Source organism: Aedes albopictus, chromosome 2, assembly GCF_035046485.1.
Source record: "Aedes albopictus strain Foshan chromosome 2, AalbF5, whole genome shotgun sequence".
NCBI classification, from domain to species: domain Eukaryota; kingdom Metazoa; phylum Arthropoda; class Insecta; order Diptera; family Culicidae; genus Aedes; species Aedes albopictus.
Window position 1 is genome coordinate 518,444,008 of NC_085137.1, and position 26,712 is coordinate 518,470,719.

Below are 26,712 nucleotides of genomic sequence, written 5' to 3' on the forward strand. Positions count from 1 at the left end.
GTGACTGAGCTCGACATTTTTCGCACTGGGATTTCAAAAATGTTCCTATCTGACATACACGGTGAAAAAAAATTACTCAAAGTATGTGTTATAAGCTAGGGACGAGACAAAAGGCTAAAAAAATAAAAATTATATATTTTCAACTACGGTTAATAAAAACGTCAAAAATTGAGTAAATATGTACTCTTGAACCATATATTGTGGTTTAAAACAAGAAACTCGATAGGACTTTAGGAGCCTATTACCCACGTGAGTAACGTCAGTGCACTTCTCGAGTGCACTTCTCGACGATGATAGAAAAAAAATATTCATGTTTGAGCAAACTAACCTTAGCGTGTGCATGCAGTCCCGAACCCCGCCGAACCAGAGCAAAACAAAAACGAAAATCCGCTCCGCTTCAGTTTGTTTGCGATCGTCGGTGTCGGACAACACGAGTTGCATGCGACCGCGTTTTCAAAATTATTTTCCTGTTCAGGTCCAAAAGTGATTCGTTGGAATTTGTCGAAATAAGATCGAAATGGACGGAATAAACCTTTACAACCAGGCGTACCACGAGGTTTGTTTTGCCATACCACGATCCATTCGCTTATTCATCAGTGTTCTTGTTTCTGCTCTAGGCCTTGATCAACAACGAACGCGAAACTGACCGGTGGAATTCTTACCGAGCGGAACACGAAGAGCTCAAAGCGAACTTGAAGATGTACGGCGAGCAGCTGAAAGTTGATATCTTGATTCCGGTTGGGTCGAAAGCGTTAATACCGGGGCAGTTGTACCACACCGGGGAAGTGATGGCAAGCCACGGATCCGGTTACTTCTCGGACTGCTCGATCGAGCAAGCGAATCGCATTATCGACCATCGGATTTCCGCTGCAAACGAGGTACTGCGGAAATACGAGAAGGAAAGGGAGCTATTTATGAACAAGGTGGAGGTGCCGTTCGCGGAGGATGCCTTCAGTGGCAAAGAAATCATCGAAGAGTACGATGAGGCACGGGAGGAAGTGTGGCGACGGGAGCACCGGATACGCTCCAGAGAGTCCAAGCTACGCGAAGCTGATGAACGGAGTATGGGTACCGTATCGGAATCGGATCAAGCTCTGATGGATCGCTTGGAAGAGCTGGAACTGATGGAGGAGTTGGAACAAGAAATGGACAATCTGGAGATTCCGGTAGAAACCGACGAACAATTGCGAAAACTAATGAGTGGAGATCTTAAGTTACCTACTAAGCAAAGAGTTGCTCATGGAACAGCCGAAAATGCTGTAGTAAAGCTACCAAAGGATGTATCTGGAAAGGCTGTTGAGGAAATTGATTCCGAGCAAGTTGAAATTGAGACCACCGACGAAGAGGAGGGAAGTTCGTATGAGACAGATGAGGAAGATTCATCGGCTGAATTCTTGAAACTCCTGCAAGACACAAAAGCCATGAACAAGAAAGACAAACTTCAAGCATTCAAGAACAAACTCAACGAAATTAGTGTCAGGCTTCAGAAGAAAAATATCGGCGTGGACGAAAAGGTCAGCCTGTGTGACTTAAGGTACGAAGTAGAGGAAGCTCTTGATTTCCTCCATCCGTCGTGGGAAAATGAAACTGTAGAAACGAAAGACAGTTCCAACTCCAAGAAAACCAAGTCGATCAAGTTTGCCGAAACGGACAGTGTAAAGTTTATAGATGATAACGGTGAAGTTGATACTGAAAGTGCCTGCCCGGATGCTAACGACTCGCGCAAAACATTGGAACTGAAAATTGTCCACTCGCCGGATGCCGGATGCCCTGTAGTGCCCACCGGTGATGACAGTTCCATCGGTAGTCCAGTTGATATCTACCGTTTGTTTGAACATTGCATGCGCAAAGTCGAACCTTGTGCGTCGCCGTCGGTGGGGAAGAAATCGATTCTCAAAAACCGCGAAATGGTCCTAGAGGAAACCCATCTGACCGATCCGCAGCCTATCGTTAGGAAACCTCGCGAAAAGCCAGAGGTTGCTTCAGTTGATGTAAGTTGCAAGTACATGTTCTATTAACGATTAAAACTAATATTTTTTTAATCGTAGATTATTGGTGACGTAGTGGAACATAAGCCTGAAAGTGTTGCTCCACTAGTGTCGGCGAATGTGGGGCAAAAGAAAGTCAGTCGATTTAGGCAGCAAAGGCAGTAAATTTCTTCCGCATTAAGGTAAGTGAAAATAATTAACGTTATAATAAATCATTCATTGAAATATAAGCTCGTTGAATTGATCCGAAACTCCTTTGGATCAACATTTTCCGCTTAAGATGTCATCAAAAGAGTTAAGCTTGCAAGTACGATTTATGAAAAACTTCACTTTTTATTCGATTCTGAAATTCAATAATTCCTTAAATTTGATTCATTGTATCTTTTAATACCTAATCCAATATTTTCAGTATTCTGGGTAGGATTGAAAGGATTCAAGGCTAGAAGTTTTTTTTTTGTTTTTATTAATGTGTATTTTAACTTATTAGCTATAATAGCTAATTCTACACTGTCGGCTAGAAGTTTTATTTAATTATTTTGCTTTTTTTTTAAGATGCTGTCTTGAAATCCATACTGAGCCTATCCACAGGAACTTCAGATTTGTTTCAGGGAATATATAGTTCTTCCTCCCGAAATCTAAGGGAAACCCAAATCGAGTATTTTGTTTTTGGCCCTCGTTGTTGGGGAAATTAAGCCAATGCGTTCAATAAGCTGGACTTTTGTGGCATGTCCCGTTTCGATATTCGCATGTAGCTAGCTATAATTGCCATGTGTCAAGTACCGTAAGGTCGCCATTCACCGCTCATTTAACGGCATTTTCGTAAAGTGTATGTCATTAAAAATCGACATTTGCGAATATTGCACTTTAATTAACGTTAACAACTCAACAATTATGTTGTTATTATAGAAAAAATATAAAACGATTGTAAAATATGTTTACAACCGAAAAAATAAAAATTCAAATGTGTTATCTATTGGCTCCTATTACCGCTCATGCATCCATTCACCGCTCATAATGGATCCATTCACCGCTCACTGGATTATTTTTTCATGGAATCAGAGAAACTATTCATTTATAAAAACAAAATAACTTTTATTTACCAAAGTATTGATGATTCATGACATTCAGTTCATCCTGTTTTGTCAAAATGGATTTTTCAACGGGTTTTACCTGTTGGATGTTTCTTCTGCTGTTTGCCCTGAACAGTTGCCATGTTGTTCTGCAGCGCAGTGTGAGAAATTTTTTTCGAGAACGTGATTTCAGGTACATCCATATAAAAACTTGGTGAAATGAAAGTTTTTTTGATGTGGCAGCATGGTACATTCACTTTTGTCACGATACTTGACTAACATTTGATCATTTTTGTACGATTGACCCAAAATGAGCGGTGAATGGCGACCTCACGGTAATCAGTTTCTGCACGACGCGTTGTCTCCCAGACAGGTGCAATGGAATTCACAAACCCCAAGACTTTCCCAGGTATTGCAGACCAGATCTTACTGAGTTGCAAGCAATCACTATTTAAACATCTTTTTTATGCGCGCAAAAAAGCACCACAACTGCATAGCAGATGTTCCGAGGTTTCACATTCCGTGTTACAGAAACGACAGTTATCACTCTGAATCTGGCCACCGCATTCGCCATGCGTAAGGAATATTGAGCACGGTGCACAGCTAGACGTCGTGTACACTGATCTTAAAGCTGCTTTTGATCGAGTTGATCATTCCATCCTGTTAGCCAAATTGGAAAAGATTGGCGTATCTGCTGACTTGGTTCAGTGGTTTAACTCCTATTTAAAAGATCGCAAACTTTGTGTAAAACTTGGCTCAGCCCTCTCAGTCAACTTCACCAACATTTCTGGAGTATCGCAAGGAAGTAACTTGGGACCATTGTAGTTAATTATTTTCCTGAACGACGCTGGACTAGTTCTTTCTCCAGGATGCAGGGTCTTTTATCAAGATTTTTGTGGTAGTTCGCAGCCTTATCGACTGCTTCCACCGTACGAACATCGATGCCAACTTCTGGGAATTGATACGCTTGAACGTAGGAGAGCAGAGTTTGCCGCAAAAGTGCTGACCGGGAAAATCGACTCACCGGAAATTTAGCTAATCTTACAATCTACGCCCCAGAAAGACCTCTGCGGATCAGGAATTTCCTATATCTCCCTCTCCGATCAACTGGATATGGACAGCATGACCCTTTACAATACGTCGCAGCACGATTCAATGAATTCCATTACGCCTTCGACTTCAATATTATACTACGGATACTTTCAAACAGCGGATTTCCAGGATAGGAGTTTTCGTGAAGAGGATAGACAGCTACATTGGTTATGTTATTTTTATGAATCATCTTTTATGTGCATTATGTTAGGTTGTCTATTGTTCCCTGGGCTTGGATTATATCTTCCAGGAAGATATTTCAGGATTTCAGGCATTTGACCGATGTGCTTTGCAGTAATGATTGGAATAGCTGAATGTATAATCAATGGCAAACAACTCTGTAAAAATCAGATCTTCAAGTCATCTGATATACCGTATGCGTGATAATGTTTGCACCATCGTACAAATAAGGTACCCATATCACCTGTACACACAATGTCTTGGTTTTTATTGCATGTACGTAAGCTCTAACTCATATCACAGTAGGTTGCGGGTAAAAAAATCCGATTTCTCAAGTTTAAAATTTGCACCATGTAGGGGTAGCAGCGGTAGTCGGGACTTGTCCACGCGCAAATGTTAAAAAAGACATTTCAGGAGTGTTCAGGAGAACCGTAAAACAGTCTTAGACCGAAAAAAAGCAAGGGCAACTATTCCCGAAGGTGTCCACTGGTCGTACAAGGTTAACATGGATTAAGAAAGCTATCGCTGCCACCAAAAATAAGATTTGGGTGAATTATATGCGCTCAATGAGAAAAATGGCAAAGAAACGCGAAATCAGCGACTTAACGGCATGGCATATCGAAAAGGAAAATTACGGTGGCCTTTATGATCCTTCGACCATAGAAAAAAAACTTACATTATTACCAATGGCATCCAGGAGCTACGAGTAGCGCCATATAAGAAAGTCTTGAATTTGCCCGAACGCAACCTCCGTTTTTTTCGATTTCCGAAAAACTATCGATCCGTACCAAATTCCAGAATCAATAGTTATTATAACTTTTGTTTGTGTGCCAATGTCTACACCATTATGCAATGTCAAAATAAAAAAATAAATTCAAAAATTGTTAATCTTGACTTTGACACTACCACGGATACTTTTCGACGTTTGCGCGTGGACAAATCACGAGCTAGGTTGCCACTTAGTCATTATGCAAATGTAAAACTAAGAAAATCAACACTTTTTATTCACAGCCTACTAGGATATGAGTAATAGCTTAAATGCCTGCAAAAAAAAACCAATACATTGTCTTCACAAGTCAAACTGGAATTTTATTTGACGATGGTGCAAACATTATCACGCATACGGTAATTATACTGATCATGGTACTGCCTAGTATATCGAACATTTGTCGAAGTCATTTATGTGACGGGAAAATATAATTCCAAGTTGGTGAGAATATTACAAACCGAGGAAGGGTAATAGGCCCAGTCAGACCCCTGAATGGGCAATGTGGATTAGTGTGTGGGAATGCCATTGAAGGTTTGTAATATTCTCCGAGGCTTTCGAAATCCAACAGGGCGCGTCCCCGGGTTGCGGATAGGGGGAAAAGGAAGATATTTCGTATTTGTACTGTAATCAGCTAATGTGATATTATCTCCTATGGTGTTGTAGTGCGAATGGATGATCTCATTCTATGGGAATTCGAACCTTGTAATGTATTATTTATTAACTTCAATTTTCTATGCTAGACAAGGTTTTGAAGACAAACATGAGATGAGAGAATTGCCTAATAGGAAAGTCACATCAGCAAAGCTTTTACATATGCAAATGCTATCCATGGGGTCATGTCTAGCATTTAATATATATGGCAATGACTGGTTCTTACTTAGAATGGGTACTACAAGACCACGCGGACAATTCGATTAAAGGCTTAATTGGGGATGATATATTTTCCAGAACTGAAGGGACATTTTTTTCCGGGGTGACTGGCGAGTCGGAGAGGGGAGAAGTTACCGTTTGTTATAATTGACAAAATAAACACTCGGGCGCTTTTTCTTTCTATGACTTGCTTGGCATTTTGTGGATTATTGTTTTTTGATTTTGGAAGGTATGCGATTCACTATGGAGCCTTAAAATTATTTTGCATCTGAATAGCATTGATATTGTCAAGTCTGTACCAACACCCGTATCCCATACCAAAATACCCTTTTCCTATCCCATGGCGTTTATGTGGTCAGCAAAGACTATTCAGCCATTACCCCTCCTTATCATCGGCTTTGGACTGACTTGCGCTCTCATTGCCCCACCAAATGCTGCAAAATGAAAAATGAAATTATGTTAGGTTGTCTATTGTTAGAATAGAGTTAATAAACTATAGAGGACTAATGTCGCTGCTGTTCCCTTTGTTCTCGCTCGCAAACATGTCGGGTATCTATCTGTCAAACTGCATACTTTTTCGCTTTGACACTTATAGCCCGGCCTATCTCCGCCAGCAAGAGATGTTTCGGCAGCGACGCCAGCGACATTCTTCCTCTATAGTTTATTACCTCTATTATTGTTAGGTCCACATCTGCCTACAAGCAGATGGGCTGACAGTTATCGGCCTGGGTGTGGACTGAGCAATTACAATTACAATTATATTAGGTTGTCTATTGTTTCATTGACCATTGTAGTAAGAGTTAGTAAAATTTCTTTTAATATTATTACATCATTAAGACATTTTGTCAGATGATTTAACCAAACTAAATAAATAAATAGGCCAGCGTGTGTAGAGGTACATAGAGCTCTCTTGTTGAGCTCTTAGAGCGTTTTGGATTTTAGCATTTGGTGTTTGCAATTTTTGACATCCTTCCAATTGAATATCACTCACTGCTCTGCCCGTCTTTTCAGTTCCATTTCTATTGTACAGTTTAATTGCATTTCCACTAAGTAATAATGTGCCGGAGAGTAAACTGCCGTAATTCTGCAAAGTTACGTAAGCGACATTGATAGTTTTGATGCTGTTTTCGTTTATTATGCATAAAACTTTTGGTCATCCTCTAAGTTTCTTTCCATAGATGATAGATTACGACTAGATATTGCATTCTAATACAGCAGGCATACCACAGTGTTATTTTAACACCAGATATTATATATAATATACCAAACAATGTCGAAATTTTGAATGGCGCTTACGTCACATTGCAGAATTGTGGCAGTGAAGGACTAAGGTCACACGGTGGATTTGCGAACTAGCAAAAAAAATACTAGATTCAGTCCTTTGCTTTGAGTGAGATGAAAATAAAAGCAGTCTTTGGACTTCACAAAAACAAGGGATTCAGTTCGGATCGTAAATAAATAATGTTCTTTGAAGCTCAGTACGTTAGCGTTTAATCAACGATTTTAGCAAAAAAAAAAAATGCGAATTCATACATTTTCGTCATGGTTCAATCTCGACGACTTTGCTACACTCAATTCGTTTGATTTCTTTCAAAGATTTTATGGTCGTTCTCTTTTTTCATTGTATTCCGAATTCAGAATGCAGCTTCATTCATTCACCGCTGCTTATATTCAAAAGCTTGCCGGTTGAGTGATCGTGTACCAGTAAAGGCATGAACGAAAAGAACCATCTAATGTTATCAATTTTCTGCTTCGATAAAGCCTTATCGCACCGGAAAGGTAGCGTAACTGAGTGGTTTGCCTTTCTATCCAACCAAGTATTGAAAAAAAGAAAAATATTCTACTGTTTACGTTGATTTGCAATGTTGCTATTTATTTCATACCTAATAACTAAAATATATGAAAACGAAAAAATATAAATAGAAATTATTATCACATGTCATTAGCTCAATTTGGTGCAGACTCGCTGCTCCAGCCGCTCACCCCATCTCGAAAATAGGTATCCACTACTTGCTAGGCTCCGATCAGTTTCTATTTCACCGCAAATTTGATCATTTCTAGTATAGTTTGAGTTCACCTCACTATCAGCACTCATAATTACGAGCACTGCAATTTATTATTTTGTATCTAATTGGGAGCATCTTTCTGTAGGTTTTATAATGTTATCATTGTGGCTGTTTTGATGCAATAATGGCCTATCAAAGGCAAACTAGAGAGACATGAAACTGAACTAAAACTTAATACACAGACGAGACAAGTTCTATCTAAGCTATTGAAGGATGCATTGGTGTGTGTTTTTTTTTTTTTCGATTTATCGAATAATTCGGTTATGATGGCTTAAGCCTATATCTGTACGGAAAGCTAGCAGTTAATATGCATTAACATTTATTCTTACCCACATAGTGTCTGATACGATACTGATACGCGATTAAAAGTATGGTTATCTTTGGAAAACGAAATTAAAGATGGTTTAATTTTCCGGAATAGTAGGTAGGGCCTGTTGTACCAGTGTGCTAGTGGGAGTCACTTTACCCGATAAAAGCGATACCGGCGTAGAACTGCCGCTTCCACTCTGAGAGCTGCTGGACATATCGAAGGTCAAATCGATGTCCGGTACTGGATCCCGCCAGTAGTTGAAGCTGGTGAACTCGCTATCCTCTTCTTCTATGTGCTTGATGGGAGGGAATAGTTGATCCACAATGTATGCCATGTTTGCGTAGCTGGAAATAGTAATTATGAAAAAAAAAATGAAAATATCGTTAGTACGCAGCAGATTTAATTCAACAACGAAAGGCAATCAATGAAATATAGCGTAAGCCAATTCTAGAAGATATCAAAATTCAAATTATGAGTTCCAAGCAATGTTTCTAGTTCATTTTTGAAATAGCGATGTGTGTGGAAAATTAGCTTGATACCCAATTACGTATGAAAACCATATGTACCTTAATTATGTGTTATTCAATGACAGGAAAACGATTATGAGCATTGTTATAACGAGAATGAATGCCAATAATGCTACGCGAGTCGTTGAAAAATGTTAAAATTTGTCCAATAATGAAGATGATGCACTTGCTAGATTCTATACATTTGCTTACCCGTAGCAAATTGATGACAGAAACAATAATGGAAAAGCTAGTATAAACCCATATACAAGCCTAGATCGCTAGGAAAATGTCTTTTTCATAGACTAGCTTTATGATTTCTTTGAATAGTGTCATTCAAAACAGAATGTACACTAGCCATTAGCAAACTTTGCAATTGTTCAAAATAGCAGCTATATCTACTCTGCCTTAAAATCAGTCTTATCACTTTTGGCCGAGGGCCGCTCCTCGTGGTCATCTAGTACTCAATATCACATGGAAACTGCAATTCCGGTTGGTCACATTCTTTGCAACGACCAGTAGAGCGTTGTTTGAATTTTGGTTTACTATTAAATCGTTGCTTGGAACTGCTTCGATCGAAATCGCCTTCTTCGAAGCAGCTATCGGCTTCGTCGTCGTCGTCGCCATTGTCGTCGTATTGACCGTAGTCTGAATGCTCAGACTCTGATGACGACTCGCACATTATGGGCGGAAATATATCATTGACTACCATTGATTGCCCTGCATAGCTGTGTAGTTTTACAATTTTTACAATAGTATTGTTTGTTGTTGCATTTTGGTAGTAAAAAGAAAATAAAAATAATGAGAAAAAACAAAAACTCATTAGAACTAAGTATAAACAAAACTTACAAACTAAGAAAAAGTGTGTTAGTGATCGACCTAATGACGCTTTGTACACATTGTGCTGGTGTAATGTATCGTTTGCCGCAACAAGCAGCTTCATGATGCTGTAGTGTCATGGAGTTGTGTCCCTATGTTTCCGATTATTTGTTTGTTAGTTTGAATTTCTTACTTAACATTTGAACCCGTATGACTGAAGAAAGCTTCGATGCGATAACGTTTCACACTGACGTCACACACGTTCTACCACATTGCAGTGTACATAGGTATTGATTGTTGCTTGCACAAGATACTTACGTTGATTGGAATGTTTGCGTCAATTCATGCTTCAGTTCGCCCTTTGTGTTGATGGTGAAAATGCGAGATATGGGTATTCCGACTGCACGATAAGCCCATACGTCCTGTAATGCGAAACATAGTATAATTAGTAGATAAATCGCAAATCAAACGTGAAGAAAATTCTAAATCTCGAACCAATTCACATTGGTCCGGCTTCACACTACAAAAATAGTTTTGTTTTTATTCTTTACATATGTATGTACTACCTATCACTTTAAAATTATTTATAATGCAAAACGTGAATATGGGCTATATTTGTTACACTCTTTTAAATTATGCAAATTACGAAAAGGTACTTTCTTAAAAAGTAATAAAAACATCACAAAACGCATCTAAACAACGATTTTGTTAATTATAATGTACAAAAAAGTTTCTAATGTCCTAAAAAGATGATAGAAAGAAGTGACAAAACAGAAATGCTCTAAAATACAGCAGGAATCATCTGGTTAAATTCAAGGATCACACAATGTGATTGAAATTTGTAAGATTGTTGAAAAAAAAAAGCTTCAGAGCATTGGAGTAAACATCTCAGGATCTTATTTTCAAAAACTTACATTTATTCTGTTGCCGTATCCCGCGTAGAAAGGGTTTTTATCCGGGAATAGTGCCTGAATGTCACTCAGACAAGCTATTTTGAACTGTTCCGGTTTCTTTTCGATAACCTCCCGGTGGAAAGCCGACATCAACGAGGTAGGATTGAGGAGCAACGGACCATCCGGCAGTTTCACATCGCCCTGACGTATGGACTGCAGGTAGTCTCTGGTCGTCTGTAAAGAAGTGGGAAAAGAACGTCACATATTTGAATGCATGCACAATAGGAGCTACTCCTTACCTTAGATTGACCAATGGCACGTGCCGAAAGATACAACATCTTGTAACCATTTTCTTCAATTTTGGAAAACAGCTGAGCAACGCCTATTTGTTCCCAATTTCTGCCGACCATTGGAAGAAGGTGTCCAAGAACATCGGACCTGTGAAAGTAAAAAGGCGGGTAACGAATACTCTTAAAGCTTGGTGGAATGATGAAAACTCACTTTGTGATTGTTCCGTCAATATCGGAAATCACAACTTTATCATTGTATTTCCACTTGAAAAGATAGCATTTGCAACGCGTTGTTCCTTGGTAAGCTGTAGTCACGCTGAACATAATTTCATTCATTCCCTCATTGAGATTGAGACTTTCGATTTGTTCGGACGACAGCCGAAGTGTTTTTCGATACTTCTCGATGAAACTGTCCGATTTATTCAGCATGAACTCCTGATGCGTAGGTTGATCCGTGGGAAGTTCGGAATCCTCCGAACTAAGCGAACCGTTGTATCCATCCTCTTTGGTTTTGCTGAGACTCTCCGTCATGGTCCCAACGTCCTCCGGAGTATTTGATCGAGATGTTTGCGTAGCTATGGCGGATGTTTTCGACGGCTGTTCAGACATTTCGTTGTCAGTTTTCATAGTGGCTTTGTCGTTGGATCTACGCCAATACCACCAACGTCCGCCACGATTGGCCTCTGCCGACGTCTGCGAAACTTGTTGCTTGGTGGCTTGTGCGTCGGCATCTACGGAACCAGCCGCAGCAACGTCCAGTGACTTTGGCTTGCCTGGAGTTTCTGCCTGTTCATTCGGAAGCGACTTTTGAAATGCCAGCATTGTCATCACCTGCGGGCAGGCGGCTTGCCATGAACAGTATTTGTCATTGATCCGTACTACCAGATCCGGCGAAGAGAAAATGGCTGGATTGTTACACACATCTGCATACTGAAGGCGATGCTTCTCAAACTCTTCATACGTTGGTGTGCCATTGTCCAAACCGCCGCACAAGGAAAGAGAGATGAAATCCAACGAAAGCTTGTCCTTGTTGTCGTCATAATCGGAATCCAAGCTCTTGATACCTTCCAGTGATGTAGGGCTATGCGGTAGAGATGTTCCGTTTCCGCTTTCTCTGTCTTCTTCCGTTTGCGCATGCTGAGCTTTAGAAGAAACTGGTGGAAAGTATAGAGCAGCTACTTCCGGATCTAAAGATTCGTCAAGATCCGACAGATACAAACCCTCTGGGACGTTTTTTCGCATTTTCTTGTTGTTATACTTCATAAAACTCATCAAACCACTGAGCATCGAATTACGTTGAGCTTGTTTCCCCTGTGAGGTGCTCAAGTCTTCAGTATCTTCTGGTTTGGTTGGAAGTTCTCCCCATTTCCACGAAGCGGACATGTTATCGCCTTCCGTATTCTCACGTTGGGAGATTTCAAATTCGGTGTCACTTTGAATCGGTGTTGAAGGGCGAGATTGGCGAGGACTAGTACCGGCTGTAACTTCAGTGTCACTGAAGAAATGAATATCCAATTCGTGACCCCGGGTCGGTATTTCAGGGGTCTCTTTAAGTGCATTTTCTGCAGTTACTGTCGGCACATTTTCCGGCTCACCGTCCTTCGGAGATCCACTAGCAGATGAGGCAGTAGGTTGGGATGCAGTAATACTATCAGTTTCAACACCTTCGTTCTGGTCCGAATGATTCGATCCTCCGGAGCTGCTGGACGAATTTTTCCGTTGAGAATTTTTCTTCTTCATGATTGACCGCTTTCTGCGCTTCTTTTTTGATTTCGAATCCGCATTAGTTTTGTCTTCTAGCAGCTGTGCCTGTTGATCCTCTTGAACTGCTAACTCCGAATTGGTTGGCTTAGATTCCGTTGAGGTAGGAACTGTTTCAATAGGTTTAAAATGTTTATCCTCTTCGTTGTTACTAGGAAGTAAAGTGCTATTTTGCCATTCAGTAGTTGAGCTTTCAATTCCGTCCATTTGGAAAATTTGTTCCTGTTCCACTTCTGCCCATTCTTGGCGAATTTTTTGAGTAGTAAATTCTTTCTTGGTCAAAGTTAGGTCGGGTCTTCCTGTAGTGTTATCTGTGTGCCGCCGGTGGCTGAAATCGGATTTCTGGTTCTCAAATTTTGATTTATCTGACTCGGTATTTTCCTTCGACAAATCAATCGAATTACGCCTTGGCCTTGGCAAATTCTCATCTTCCAACTGTTTAGTAACTGTTACAATAGAATTTTCGTAATTTGCATTGAACGAACTAGTGGGAATTGGCGAAGTTGCCATATGAGCCGGAACTTCGCCATCTTCTTCAAGACACTCTTCGACAAAGAAGGCTTCACCGGATTCACCTAGTTTCATGTGAATGTCAACCGGCTCGCCATTTATTTCAATATCTACAATTTTCTCGCGACTCCTGAGAACTCCAAGTTTGCCGAAACGCACGTGGAACGGGGAACACACGAACGATCCATCTGGCTGCTCCACTATGATAACATCTATTGCCCCTGTCAACGTAGCACCATTGATTTCACTGTAGAATTCCCGGAAGTTACTAAACACTTTTACGATACTATTCATTTTGAATTAATGTCTTGTAGACTTATCACACTATTCTAGATTCAACAAGTTTAACTGACGTGTTTCAAACACACTGAGCCTGCAATGAGAGAGAAACGAGAAAATAATCAATATATAATTGGTACCAACTGGGACAAATGATAATTAAGTCTGAGTCTGCGTCATGACACCGCGGCTCAAGTTTTGAAATGATTGCACGAGGCGTATGGAACACTTTACGCGCGTGCTTGCCTTGCTGATCGGCATTTCCTTATGATGCTCACGTTATTGCCGGTCTTGAAGAAACTACCTAAATTAGGAAGTAATTGTAGTTCTTATTCAATTTTAGATCAGGGTAGAAACTGGTTAAATCGGAAGCGAAAGTATTTCAAGCAGTACCACACCATCAATAGATTTTTGGAGTTTGACCTTTGGAAACAAACTCGTCGGGGTAGATTGCGATAAAGCTTATCTTTCATTGACGTGACCGTCCGAGTGTATGTAGTCTGGTAAGAAAACCAACTTTCAGGCTGGTTTCTTCCATCGTGTGGCAGAGAAATGAAACAAATAGATCATTAAATCATTCACACCGAGCAGCGTAAACAACTCATATATGTATATCTATCTAACATAATACCGTATGGTTACCGTCCCTTCGTTATTTTTATTTATCGTCTCCAAGTTGAGAGCGCATTTGTCGTCTTTGACTTGCTTGTCTTGCTGAACGACGTGCGAAGTGAGAAAGAATCACGAAAAATACAGTTCACTAGCAATGTGACCTACCTTTCTATTGAAGGAAGTTGTTGTTCAGTAATCTGCTATAAATAATCCTCTTTGAAGACAAGCGGAAGCGGAGCCGAGTCTTCAAACAGGGATTTGAAGAAAAATTATCACTCTCTAAAAACAAAATGCTGATCTAACTGTTGAAAGGACAGACTTTGGCAATAGTTCATATTTTTTCGCTTTATAAATAGGCCAATCGAGAACACATTTTTTTTTATTTACTGAAGAATATCACGTGCAACTTTTTGCTCACTGAATCACTTTTTTTTCTATTTATTTATAATTATATAGGTTTCTACGTACATACAAATTTTCCCATTTTTTGCACTTCTTCTTGTGTCGTACTAAGTACGTATATTGAACCGCGTCGAATACAAAGGCAGATTTCGCGGTCGATTCTCATTCACTAGATAGGTGCTTTTCCTTGCTTGCTTGTGCTCCGTAAGACGTTTACCGGCTAACTGAGCCTAGCAAGACCGTCTTCAAGCAGCTCGATCTCAACGGGTGTACATTATTATTAAACCACTATTAGTGTGTATGTGTGTGCGCGCCGGTCCAAAGAGACATGCAATGCCGTCCACTGCGACCACTTGTGCCAATATGCGAAGATTAGGTATTTAGTATTCTATACTGTACGTTTCCGCTCGCTTGTTCATATGTATTTTGCAAACAGAACGAAAACAAGCGAAAGGAGAAACGTTGAACTTCAAAAATAAATTTACGCGCCTAATGCGATCTTCAAGGTGATTGTTGTTATCTGTGGTCAAATTGATTAGGTACATATACACACAGTAATGTGCCTTTTCGCCCATCATCGTTATCAGCAGAACCCCAATAAAGGCAATCTTTGTCATTTGCGAAGCTGAAGCACTGATAAGGTAACTCAACACCTACTCAAGATAACGGGACCTAAACGGTAGTAAACAAGATCGAATCTACGAGCTCACACTTGGGGCTATTTCACGCGCTCTCGAACCGGGTTGGACCTTGAACGTGCTGCGTCTATCTGCGGTGTGAATGTTTATTATCTAAATCTACTACGCAGATTTCCCAGGAATGCTGCATACGAAGAGAGCAATACGCAGAAGCAGCATCACAAGGGGGCTTGTTTTGATCCCCAGCGCAGAATAATAAGACATACGATCTCTGTGTGCGATTAAAGTGGGTGTATATACTTTTGATCGTTTTAACTGACCTTGGACATATGGCTGAAGATTTTAGCAGAAATTTACTTTTATTCTATTCAGGCTGAAAGTCTCTTTAATAAAGTCAAATCAATCAATCAATTTATTCTATTCAAATGATATCTATGATTTAAAACAAACTGTAGTATGTAATTTGTAGAACAACATCCTGAGCTGATTATCATCGGTTTTACTATAATTCTTCTTCTTTATAGCTCTACGTCCCCACTGGGACTTCGCCTGCCTTGCTTCAACTTAGTGTTCTTTGAGTACTTCCACAGTTATTAATTGAAGGGCTTTTTTTGCCTGCCATTGCATGTTTTTGTATATTGTGGGGCAAGTACAATGATACACTATGTCCAGGGAGTCGAGAAAATTTACCCGACCGGAACGGGAATCGAACCCGCCGTCTCCGGATTAGCGATCCATAGCCTTAACCACTAGGCTAACTTGAATTTTACTATAATAGTATATCCATTCAAAGAATAGCTGTTAATAGTTATGGTGAATTTCTTAAGCTTGTTATGTTTTTGATATATTTTTGATGAACTTTTTGGCAAGTTTCTGACTAGATTGGACTGGTATATTTTAGACATGCTTTCTACGAGTTTCAGCAAGATTCTTGGTAGGTTCTTCATTTAGTTTTTCGCGAGATTTTCAAAAAAAAATCTGAATTGGAAAAATTGAAGCTTGAAACCTTGCATATCTTACGTTGCGCTCAACCATTTTTCAATTTCTTCGCATAAATAGAAAGCTAAATAGAATATGTTTCGACCATCTGAACACAATTTTTGCATTAGATTGATAGAAGTCGGAATATTAGTGAATAGCACTAATAGTGAATAGTGAATAATAAGAAAAAAGCATTTTAAAAATTCTTTCTCAGCGTACATTTGAAATATAAGATGTAAGAGTGTTACAGTAAAAATTTCAGTTCAATTGGAGCATTGGTTACGGAATGGGAGTAACTTTGTTTAAAAACAGAACGAAAATCCGTTTCAAATTGTCAGCCTTGTTTGGAAAGTCGACAAAAAATCCGCTCAACTGTATTTTTTCCTTCTTTCACGTTGTCGAACTCAGGGCATGATTCTACACTAAAAATGATCATCAGTTTACCGAGTTCAAAAATTTAGTGTTATTAACCCTTCAACGCGCGCATTGTTGTAAAAAGTACAACACTACCAAAAAACCTCGCTTTTCGTATACAGCGCGAGCGCGGTGCAGTTGCGGTTGCTTGATGGCGCGCGTCCTGGAAGGTTAAAGAAGTTCATGGCCGAAATCCGGTGACGATTCCATGCGTAGTATACTTTGTCGATATCTCCGAACATCCATAACAGATTGTTGATATGATTTCTTACGGTCTATTTTCCAGACTCTTGGTCTTGATAGATTCGTTTTTTTTTCTCCTGTTTGGGACTAACATAACCATTGGTGGTACTGGATCAATATTGTTTAAAACCCTGGTCCTCTATAGTTTATCCACAACCACTACTCTGAATCCTGTAGACTAGGCAGTCCCTTATTTTGCAAAAATTAGAAATGTTGAAAGTTCGTTAGTGGAAAATGATCGTTTCAGCTAATAAATGATCGTGTCAAAATTTGAAGTCCGTATCTCAAGGCTAAGTGGTCCCTCAAGGAGCCTACACGGTGCTCCATTTACCGTTATTATAAAATAAAATATACCATCAAAACCTGAAACGCCTGAGGCGCCTAAAGTTGTCAAAAATGGTATGAGATCAAAAAAACATGAAATTTTTTTCAACAATAAAAATACGCTATTCTACTAAAACCGGTGATTTTAGAACCCTAAAGGGCCATGTGCTTAGATTCTGTACTCGTTTCTGAATTACTGACGAAAAACAACCGGAAAATCAGCATTTTTGACCATTTTTTTAGATTCCATAGGAAACCTACACTATTTTGTTCAATAACTCAAAAACGAGTAGAGATAACGCAATTCTAAGCACATTTTTGGCCCTGGAGGGTCCTAAAATCACCGGTTTTAGTAGAATAGCGTATTTTTTTTTGTCAAAAAAATTTCATGTTTTTTTGGTCCCATACAATATTTGACAACTTTAGGCCCCTTGAGGGATCACTTAGCCTTGAGATACGGACTTCAAATTTTGACACGATCATTTCTTAGCTAAAACGATCATTTACCACAAACGAACTTATACCATTTCCATTTTTTGCAAAATAAGGGACGGCCTACTGTAGATTTATACAATCCAATAGAAGTATACCATCGCGTTTTGTAAAAGTGGATCCAGATCATAAATCTTTTCCCCACTAATACAGTATTTCTTTTCTGAGACAATTGCGATAAAGCAACTCTCGGTCTACAAACCGAGCTAACATTCCTTACTTTTTTTCCGATGAGCTTAAGGGCGTGACTGACTTCATTATTCACTAAATAGGGTGGGGCAGAGCTGCAAGATGGGTCAGAGCGCAGTACTTATGTTTTGGTTATGTTGATAATTAAAAATATAGTTGCCACTGCCTTATAAAGGAGTTCCTATCTTGGATTGCCAGATAACTGCACCCAACGCTCAATTTGTAAAACTAAGAAGATTGACTTTCACTGTCTCAACCGAGATCAATTTTCGGCTAATATTTTGGATAGAGTTTATTTTTTTTTTGTCGAAACTTACAGAGTAATGGCAAAGGTTTGAAACAACACTGAATCATGGCTAGATTTCTGAAATAATTGGGAAATCGCGCCACTTGGGCGGTGGCTTCTATATTCGTCTGTTTTCCACTATAACTCAGTCAAATTTGAACCAATTGACACAACTTTTAGAATGTGGTGAGATAGGTATAGTATCTACTCGTGTACAACATTTCAAGTCAGTTGGTTCAAAATTGACTGAGTTATAGTGGAAAACAGACGAATATAGAAACCACCGCCCAAGTGGCGCGATACCCTATTGCAGCTTCATGGATTCTGAAAGCTGATTTTGTAAAATTTCTAAAAAAAAAGTACCGGAAATTTTGAAAAAATCATCTGGTGGAATTCTGTATTTCTAATTTAACAGAATCTCGTACAGAAAAGCTTTCGTTTTGTAGACTTTATGTGTAATTTCTGGAATTCCTGAAAACAGGTAAAATGTTCTGGAGATTTCTATGGTTGCATTCTCAGAGAATTTCATGACAGGGTGTCTACTACCAGAAAACAGTGTTGGGAATACTCACTTGCAAGAGTGATACAGGTCGGACTCGATTATCCGGGTGACTCCAAAATTATTTCACCCCGGATAATCGAATCACCCGGATAATCGAGCCATGCTTCTTTTCTTTTATTTTAATGTTCTTCAATCAAAAACTGTTCGTTAAACATAGAAGCTAACATACATAACGTTGTAGTGCCGAAACTCAACGTCTGATATTATTACAACCATGTTTTTTAAAAATGATATTTTAGCTGAAAAATGTGAAAAAATAAAAACAATTTACAAATAGGCTATATCCTACTTACAGGTGTTGTATTTGATGTTTTACACATTTTTTGACATATTGTAATCTAAAAATTTGTAAAAAATGCAAAAACAAACTTTTCCCCGGATAATCGAGCCGTTTTCCCGGATAATCGATCTTCCGGTTAATTGAACCCCCGGATAATCGAGTCCGACCTGTACTCACTTGCTTCTACCAAAGTTGTGAGAGAGCTGTGAGTATGAGGTGAAACAAATTCGTGTAATTCATTCTCACCTTGTGCTCACAGCTCTCTCACGGTTTTGGTATGCATCTGCGATCATTCGGCAAACATTTAGAACTACAATCTAAACCGCATTCAAACATTTTTTTTTTTGATAGCATGCTTCTGGACTGAGATAGAAGCAAGTGACGTATTCCCAACACTGCCTGGAAAAACCTGGAAAACCGGGAAACCTGGAATACTCAGGGAGTATCGTGACCTACTCAGGGGAATTTTGCATCGATAAAAAAATAAAATATTGGGTATACATAGTATGAATAAAAAGTAGCGAATTTTATTACCGTCTTACCCCGCTGGTTCGACACGTTTTAATACGACACTTTTTGATTCGTACCCCGCTTATTCGACACATGTCGAATTAAAAAGTGTTCAAATTCCACAGCGATGTACACTGTAAATGCAAAACAGTTTGATATTACGATTATACTCGCACCTGCAGCAACTACTCTTGCAGCCCCTAAGTTCGGAAGTTCTGAGTTGGTGCTATTCAATATCCAAACCGCCTGGAGACCAACCGGAATAAACTGAGGATGGCAGCAGTCGTAGGAAGAACGAGCTTTTCATTCGCGCCACCGCAATATTTGATGAAATTATGTTTCATAACAAATCCGGAAATCAGAACAAAAACAAAAATAGAGTTGCCAAATTTCAATGAGCATGGTGGTGTAGGCTGACCAGTTTGTCGAATTAAAAGTTTACCCCGGTTATTCGACAACAGTTGGTGTCGTATTAGCGGGGTAATACTCAGAAATACAGTCCACAGAGTTTACTGCATCGTAAAAAATGTCGATTATGTAGTGGTAGTGTTTCTATCTAGAAAATCGGCTACAATGGTTTTCTAAGAAATTCAGGCAGAGTTTCTTTCTGGAAGTTCTTTGGAAATCTCTTGAAATACCTCCCAGGGTTTTTTTTCCGTATTTTTCACGCCATTTGTCTTGGTATCCCTTTTGGAATTCCTTCCGGATTCCTAACAGCATTTGTCCAAGATTCGAACGTTTCTATCCGGGATTCTTCCTCGAGAATCTTCATATTTTCATATAGAATTTCTCTAGAGGGTTTCCCAGTATTGCTCCCAGAGTTTCCGTGGGTTTCTACCAGGATTCATCCCGAGATCTTCACAAGAGTTTTTCTTATGATATTTCGCAGATGTCGCAAAATTTATGTTACAGTTTCTCGCGGGATTCCTTTTGAAGGAGTTTTTCCTGGGATTTCTACTAAGAAATCCCTTCCGAAGTTCCTCCTGTGATTCTTTCAAACAAATTCAGATAGCTTGTTTAAGAGTTTCTCCTTGAATTTCTACAGAAATTTCAGCTGGTATATTTCCCAAAGGTTCTCGCGGCATTTATTTTGAGATTTCTCTCGGAGTTTTCCCGGGACTTCTCTCAGAAGATTGCTTCCAATGTTGATCCTGGGTTGTCCCTCTGGTATCAGAAGGCCGGCTCCAGAGGCACGTTATCCTCCATTTGGGACATTTGTACCATCGCCATACATATAAGCCTATTTCATCATTTACCTGAGGGAATGGGACAAGGGATGGAATGGGATTAGGAAAGGGAAAGGTGATGAAATAGGAAGGGGTGCCCTAGAGGAGGGAATGAACGCATAAGCGCAACGAGAGCTCATAGCCCATACCACAACGGGTTTAATCAGTGCCCTGAAAAGGACATTGTAAAACGCATAAGCGTAAAGAGATCCTATAGCTCATTGGAGGCAGCTTGTGACGTCATGCCGCTTTCAATATGACATTGAAAGGCACGTCATCGAAAGCATCCTCAATATTCAAGAAATCACCCAAGCAAAAACTACGTTTGAGCGAGTACTTTCTTGAAAACGTATACAACTTTGTGTAAAAGAGTCACTGTGGACATCCCAAATTGGGAAGCATGTGAGTTCACATGAAAAGGCATGTCAGCCAGACGAACATCACAGACGTGATAATCGACAATGCGTTTCAAGCATTTCAGAAAGAACAAGATAACCAGATAAATCTGGAACTCATTCCTTCTTTATACAACGCACGCACCCTTTCGGGATAAAACTATAGAGTAATTTCACGCCATGAAAATACCCAATAGCAAACTACAAGAGTTCAAAATATGTTTGAAATACTCAAATCCCTTTGGAGAAAATAGGACAAACCCCCATTTTCACCTGGAGATTTGAAGTAAGCATAGCTTTTTTAGGCCCACTAAGTCGATTATATAGCTATAATTCTCAAGCGGATGCTAGAGATTCGTAACTATACAAAATAATGGTTTATCCCAAGATATTTTGAACTTGAACAAATCAGAGTTCCATTCAGGAATACCTCTTGCGGTCCGCACAGACCGCAGAGGACAAGCTTCTTTCAAAGCAATAGTTATGGTATACCACAATGGAGGGCGTTGTAGGTACAAAACCACAATGAAACTCTTTTGGAGTAGCAATGGAAGCGAGTTATTCATAAAATGTGGTCGCAACCAATTAGTACAGGTTTCCTAGTTTGTTGAGCAGGATCGCCTGAATAAGCAAATTTTGCGAAGGAACACTCAAAAGTGCAAAGAAGGTCAAATGGAGACTCCTCATCTGACACATGCCAATCAGTCAACTCATGACAAATTCTGCTCATGCAGAGTTGGGTTAGGTGCAATTCTATGTTAAGTTATCCATGAACTGTACTACCTAAGTAATCCATCCAACTGAAGCATCTCAAATTAATGTTTGAGCTACTTCAGATGATGTATTATACTATTATACTATACTGCTAAATACCAGCGAAAAGATGCTGAATACAAGAGCTTGCTTGAAGGCATCCATAAGGAAATGTTGAAACATACTCTTAACGTTATTCTAAGATATAGCATGCTCGAGGCACGACACTTCATTTATAATGAAACAAGCAAACTGGGTTCACAAGGTAACCTATACAGAAGTTACCCTACGAAAATGAGCTTTTCGAAGTAGAGCCACTTGGGCTACGCACGCTTCTTACGCTGAAAATTGATCTGAGGTTTCCTAGCCGTAGCCACTACCCAAACTAGACAGGATTACACTCTTCACAATCACAGCACAAAAAGGAAACGTCAACGACAAACCAAATCGGTGTCAATTGAAAAACGCCAATGGCGAAAACGCCTTAAGCGAATCCATATATAGGTAGTGTACGCTAATTTACAGCATTTGAATAATCCCGCCCTTATTTAGACTTAAGAAGGGCAACTGATTTTCTCGGAGAAACGCAAGGTCCACTGCACTATTGCTCCGGTTAGTGCAGTAAGGGCGTAATACTGTGGAGGACGCCCTAATTCTCCACAGGCTCCGTTTGTGGTTAGGTTTTTATTAGACCCCCCTAACCATTCATTCCTCGGCACGGTAAGCCTAAAGCCGCATAACACCATGAATTCGGGGTCACCTACCTGTTTAGTGGACTCTTACCACTGGATCAGGCGGTCCGTAGTGTTATTCTTAGCCAATTGAGACAACCGCTACCGACACTACACAGCTATCTAGGCTGATCGGGAAAAGAAGTTAACATTGATGGTTAACTTCCAAACGAGCCCGAACAGCCCGATAAAATTTCGCAGATGTCGCAAAATTTCTGTTACAGTTTCTCGCGGGATTCCTTTTGAAGGAGTTTTTCCTGGCATTTCTACTAAGAAATTCCTTCCGAAGTTCCTCCTGTGATTCTTTCAAACAAATTCCGATAGCTTGTTTAAGAGTTTCTCCTTGGATTTCTGCAGAAATTTCAGCTGGTATATTTCCCAAAGATTCTCGCGGCATTTATTTTGAGATTTCTCTCGGAGTTTTCCCGGGACTTCTCTCAGAAGATTGCTTCCAATGTTGATCCTGGGATGTCCCTCTAGGATTTTATTCTGGACTTTCTCTTAAGATTTTTCGAACAGTCTTCTGGAATTTCTGCTGTCGAATCGATTTTTGTTTGCTGGTAAACTCTGATAAAATTATCCTGAAAATACGTGAACTTCTGTAGCCATTGTAAAATTTCTTTTTGATTTCCAATCCGACAACTCGTTGAAAGGGACGTTGTGGGTACAGTTCTTAAAGGGCTCTTGGTAGAATACTTAGGGGACTTTTTTGCATAATACTTGAAGAAATCGTTGAAGCTTTCGAAATCCTAAGACTGAGGACATTTTTATTGAAATCTTCAATAATCAATAATCATGCTAAATATTTTTATCTTGCGAATTATCCAGGTTTAATGAACATGTAACTCGGCTGTGATGCTTAACAATCTGATTAAATGGCAAACGGGGTTTTATTTCGGTATTTCCCATGTGGAATTTCAGTTTCAATTCAATCTTATCTTTTCCATAGGTCAAAGTACCGTAAAACGTGGTATCATTGATGAGCGAAGTAACATTGATGGTCTCAAGAAAAGTTCAAACAAACAATTTACTTTGAATCAGTATTTGCGAATGATATTTCGTAATGTATTATTATTTGGATATTAGAACGATGCTATTTTTTATAATTAAAACCTAAGGCAAGGGAGAATTGATTGTAAGTATGTAGTCGATTTAGGCTCGACACTGCAATCCCTAAACCGTCTATGCATATTTTTACTAGCCCGACAAAAGTAAAGGTTGTTTATCTGAACTGCACGCATAAACAACTTGAGGCAAGATCTTGGCACGATGGATTGCAACACTATAAGGTTGAAAACAAGTCTAGTCGAGCGACTATTATACAGAAGTACGCGCCTCCACTCGAGCAGCCAATCAGAAAACAAGTTGAAATCGCGCCATCACCATCGTCGTCGTCGTCACAATGGTGTGGTATACCTCTATAGTAGTCGGACGACGCAGTGGCGCTTGGATTGGAAGGCAGGCAAACAACATTTCTCATTCACACTGCCATGCTTCGGTTCGTCCGCTCTTCCGCATAAATAATACGACGCAGTATAAACGTAGCATGTGCTTTATCAGTCGAATTCACAAGACACCTGTGACGTCAGTGGAAATCTGCGTAATGCAAGGGATTGGGGCGATTAAAAAAGGTTGATTGTAGAGACTATCGAAGACGTCTCAAGCAACCTTGAAGAAACGTTAGTGAGGAGAGGATAGCTTTTCTTTGTTCTATAATATCAGAGTGCAGCGCAAGCTTTATAACACCCAATGAAGTCAGGGGTTTCGTTCCAAACTAATACTCCACTCAAATACAAGAGAGAAAAGTCAACTTTGTTGCACATAATATTAGTTAGAAGGTTTTTCAACAGAATTTAGCTCTTAAATTTACCTCCTTAAGTAATCCCAAGTTTCCGGATGTTTATTGGTTTATTGACTTTCGATTTTATCAGATATGTGATAGGAAAAGCCCAAATATAAACAAAGTTTTAGTAAAAATGTACCAAGCCAGAAAAGCAAATGTCTTTTCGTAGAAGTTATCCTGACTTTTACTGGCCAGATTGAAAAGACTGCCTTTAAAACTTGCAGAGTTTCCTTACCGGAAAACATGCGAACATAGTTAAAATTTAGATAAATGTAACAATAAAGACTCTATACGTAATTCCTGCTGGCTAGCATACAAATTGTTCTAAGCAGTTTTGAGTACAATTAGTTTTAATTGTCTCAGCCGGTTTTCCAGTCTGCAAACAACGTGTCTCCAAGAAGTCAGTTCTGCACATGTGCGAATTTGTGGCAACACCCGGCATTTGTGCTTCACCCGGTCTGTTTCGCGAATTCTTTTTACCTTCGCGTTTTCTGTGTGTAAAATAGTGTGACCTCCCCACCTCAGCGCTTTCAAAACATTGAAAAGTGAGAATTTTTCTACCAGACTAGACCAGACCAGGAGTAACGCGGTCCGGTCATTGTGTGTGGTGTGTACGCCAAGACATCGTACGATTTAGCGTCCGAATCACCTGTTCGCGACTGCTACACTCACACTAAAGCGCCCCAAGTGCATCAAACATAGGCTTATTTTCTGCTGTTGAATACATAAACTAGCTTAACTGCTAGTTGTCATACAAACAAAACGAAAATTAATTGCGAAACCGAATAATAATTGGACATATCTGTCCATTCAAGTACAAAGAGTAGATAATTTTTGTACTGCGAAGTAGAAATCTAATTTATCGATTTATATTGACCGGAGGACATTGCCCACAAGATGGATGTCGCTTGGTGAATCGATCTAATCCGTTTAATTTAATTAACAGCAACGAATCCCATTAAGCTTAAGTAAACATAATTCAAAGCCTAAATGTAATTCAGACACATTTGAACAACATTGCTCAAACAAATTTCAAGAGCAGACCAGACGAAACTATCCAAAGAACTTTTCCCATAGATATTGATTTTTCTCCAGAGGTGCCTCCCTGCAGCTACACCATTTCCAAGCTAAATACTTACCTCAAACTTTGTGATAACACTTCCTTCTTTTGCGAGTTCGGTTTGCACTAAAGAATATCAATGGATTTGTGATGCAAAAGTTAATAAAATCCACAAAATTCGCACTTTTCTTTTTGTTCCATTCAACTAGGACGACAGCGACGACGAACTGAACTTTGAACGGAGCCAGAAGTGACAGCTGGGATTAAAAGAAAAATGATAACTGCATGAACTGCATCCAAAGGATTAATCATCCGCTTTTGACGTGACAGTGAACTCTGCGTGCGGGATGAACAAAACTTAAAATGAATTTATTCGCGCAGGGGTGTGATAAATAAATGAAGTGGTCCGTAGCACACCCAAAAAAAAAGTGTCAATTTCTACCGAATCCCTGATCGATTTTTAAACGCGTCACAAATTTACGTCACGCTTTAGGGGGGAGGGGGTGTCCCATACAAAAAGTGTGACATAGGGGGGTTTGAAAAAAAAATCGATTTTTGCGTGACATAATTTGTGTATCACCCCATATATGTACGCACTGGTTCTCGGTGATAATGTGTGTTAACCATAAACGACATCAGAATTAACCTTTAAAGATATCTTATTTATTAGGATTTATGTTCGGATGAACGGTTGGAAAATATTTATTTTGCAATATTTATTATTATAACCGCACGTCGTCCGGTATCTTCGACGCTTCCGGTTGTATAACTGAAGGTTTTGCGTCACTTTGTGATGTGTTGGTTGATAGAGATCCGAAAACCATTCCATCCTGTCTGAAATAGTTGAACCGTACAACAAAAAAATATTTAGAAAAAACTCATGCTATTCAAAACGATTGTAATTGAAAATGTCTCGGAAAATATGATACTCGATGCTGTCCGCCCAGTAGAAAATGCGTCGAAGGGTGATTCGACAAATCGTTCCCATACAAACTTCAAACTGATTTTTAAATAGATTCCCGGCTCGGTTCCCGGGCACCAAAATTCATGAAAATTTGGATTTTGGCTCAGTTTTGCATGCAGATTCAGAATATGAAATTATCTCAACAACGCTAAAGAAACCAATTATCTTCCAAATAAACACTTCAAACTTAATGTCACACGTAGTGCGCTGGAAAGCGGATTTTAGCCGCTGCGATGTAGGGATCAGTATAAAAATAGTATTTATGTAACGAGTTGCAAAAAGTTGTTTCGAGTTTTGCAACGAGTGCCATACAAAATTTTATGCAATGATTTTTTCATAATGCAACTCATTTGAGTTGCATAATGTTCATAATGCAACTCAAATGAGTTGCATTATGAACATTA

The 26,712-nt window shown here is 39.4% G+C and overlaps 2 protein-coding genes across 6 annotated transcripts in view; one reads left to right on the plus strand and one right to left on the minus strand.

Moving 5' to 3' along the window:
- Positions 1–366: 366 nt before the first annotated feature.
- LOC109409670 (unconventional prefoldin RPB5 interactor-like protein) overlaps positions 367–26,712 on the plus strand; it is a 155,451-nt gene continuing 129,105 nt past the window's right edge. Inside the window, exons 1-3 of one of the 2 annotated variants that reach the window (XM_029870142.2) lie at positions 367–556; positions 618–1,991; positions 2,049–2,170. In XM_029870142.2, coding sequence (XP_029726002.1) covers positions 518–556; positions 618–1,991; positions 2,049–2,153 — 1,518 coding nt within the window. In that variant the 5' untranslated portion in view covers positions 367–517 and the 3' untranslated portion in view covers positions 2,154–2,170. The remainder of the gene's footprint in view (positions 557–617; positions 1,992–2,048; positions 2,171–26,712) is intronic. The other variant, XR_003896615.2, reaches the window with a different exon arrangement.
- LOC109409668 (phosphatidate phosphatase LPIN3) lies at positions 7,434–25,598 on the minus strand. Of its 4 annotated transcripts, none has more exons than XM_062854618.1 (6): positions 25,424–25,597; positions 11,065–13,497; positions 10,863–11,001; positions 10,585–10,797; positions 9,989–10,092; positions 7,434–8,689 (listed from the first exon to the last, which is right to left on the minus strand). In XM_062854618.1, exons 2-6 carry the CDS (start codon positions 13,416–13,418, stop codon positions 8,440–8,442), a joined length of 3,060 nt encoding a protein of 1,019 aa, XP_062710602.1. In that variant the 5' UTR covers positions 13,419–13,497; positions 25,424–25,597; the 3' UTR covers positions 7,434–8,439. The 4 variants fall into 4 exon arrangements, with proteins under 4 accessions (XP_062710602.1, XP_062710601.1, XP_029725976.1 ...); XM_062854617.1 differs by lacking the exon at positions 7,434–8,689 and adding an exon at positions 9,291–9,579 and having other exon boundaries at positions 25,424–25,598; XM_029870116.2 differs by lacking the exons at positions 7,434–8,689; positions 25,424–25,597 and adding exons at positions 9,291–9,579; positions 14,484–14,655.

Coding starts and splice junctions, on each gene's coding strand:
- LOC109409668 (XM_062854617.1), bottom strand. CDS start 13,418: ATGAATAGTATCGTAAAAGTGTTTAGTAACTTCCGGGAATTCTACAGT. Junction 10,798..10,862: donor GTGCCATTGGTCAATCTAAG/GTAAGGAGTAGC, acceptor ACTTCTTTACAG/ACGACCAGAGACTACCTGCA. Junction 10,093..10,584: donor GATACGGCAACAGAATAAAT/GTAAGTTTTTGA, acceptor TTCGCATTACAG/GACGTATGGGCTTATCGTGC.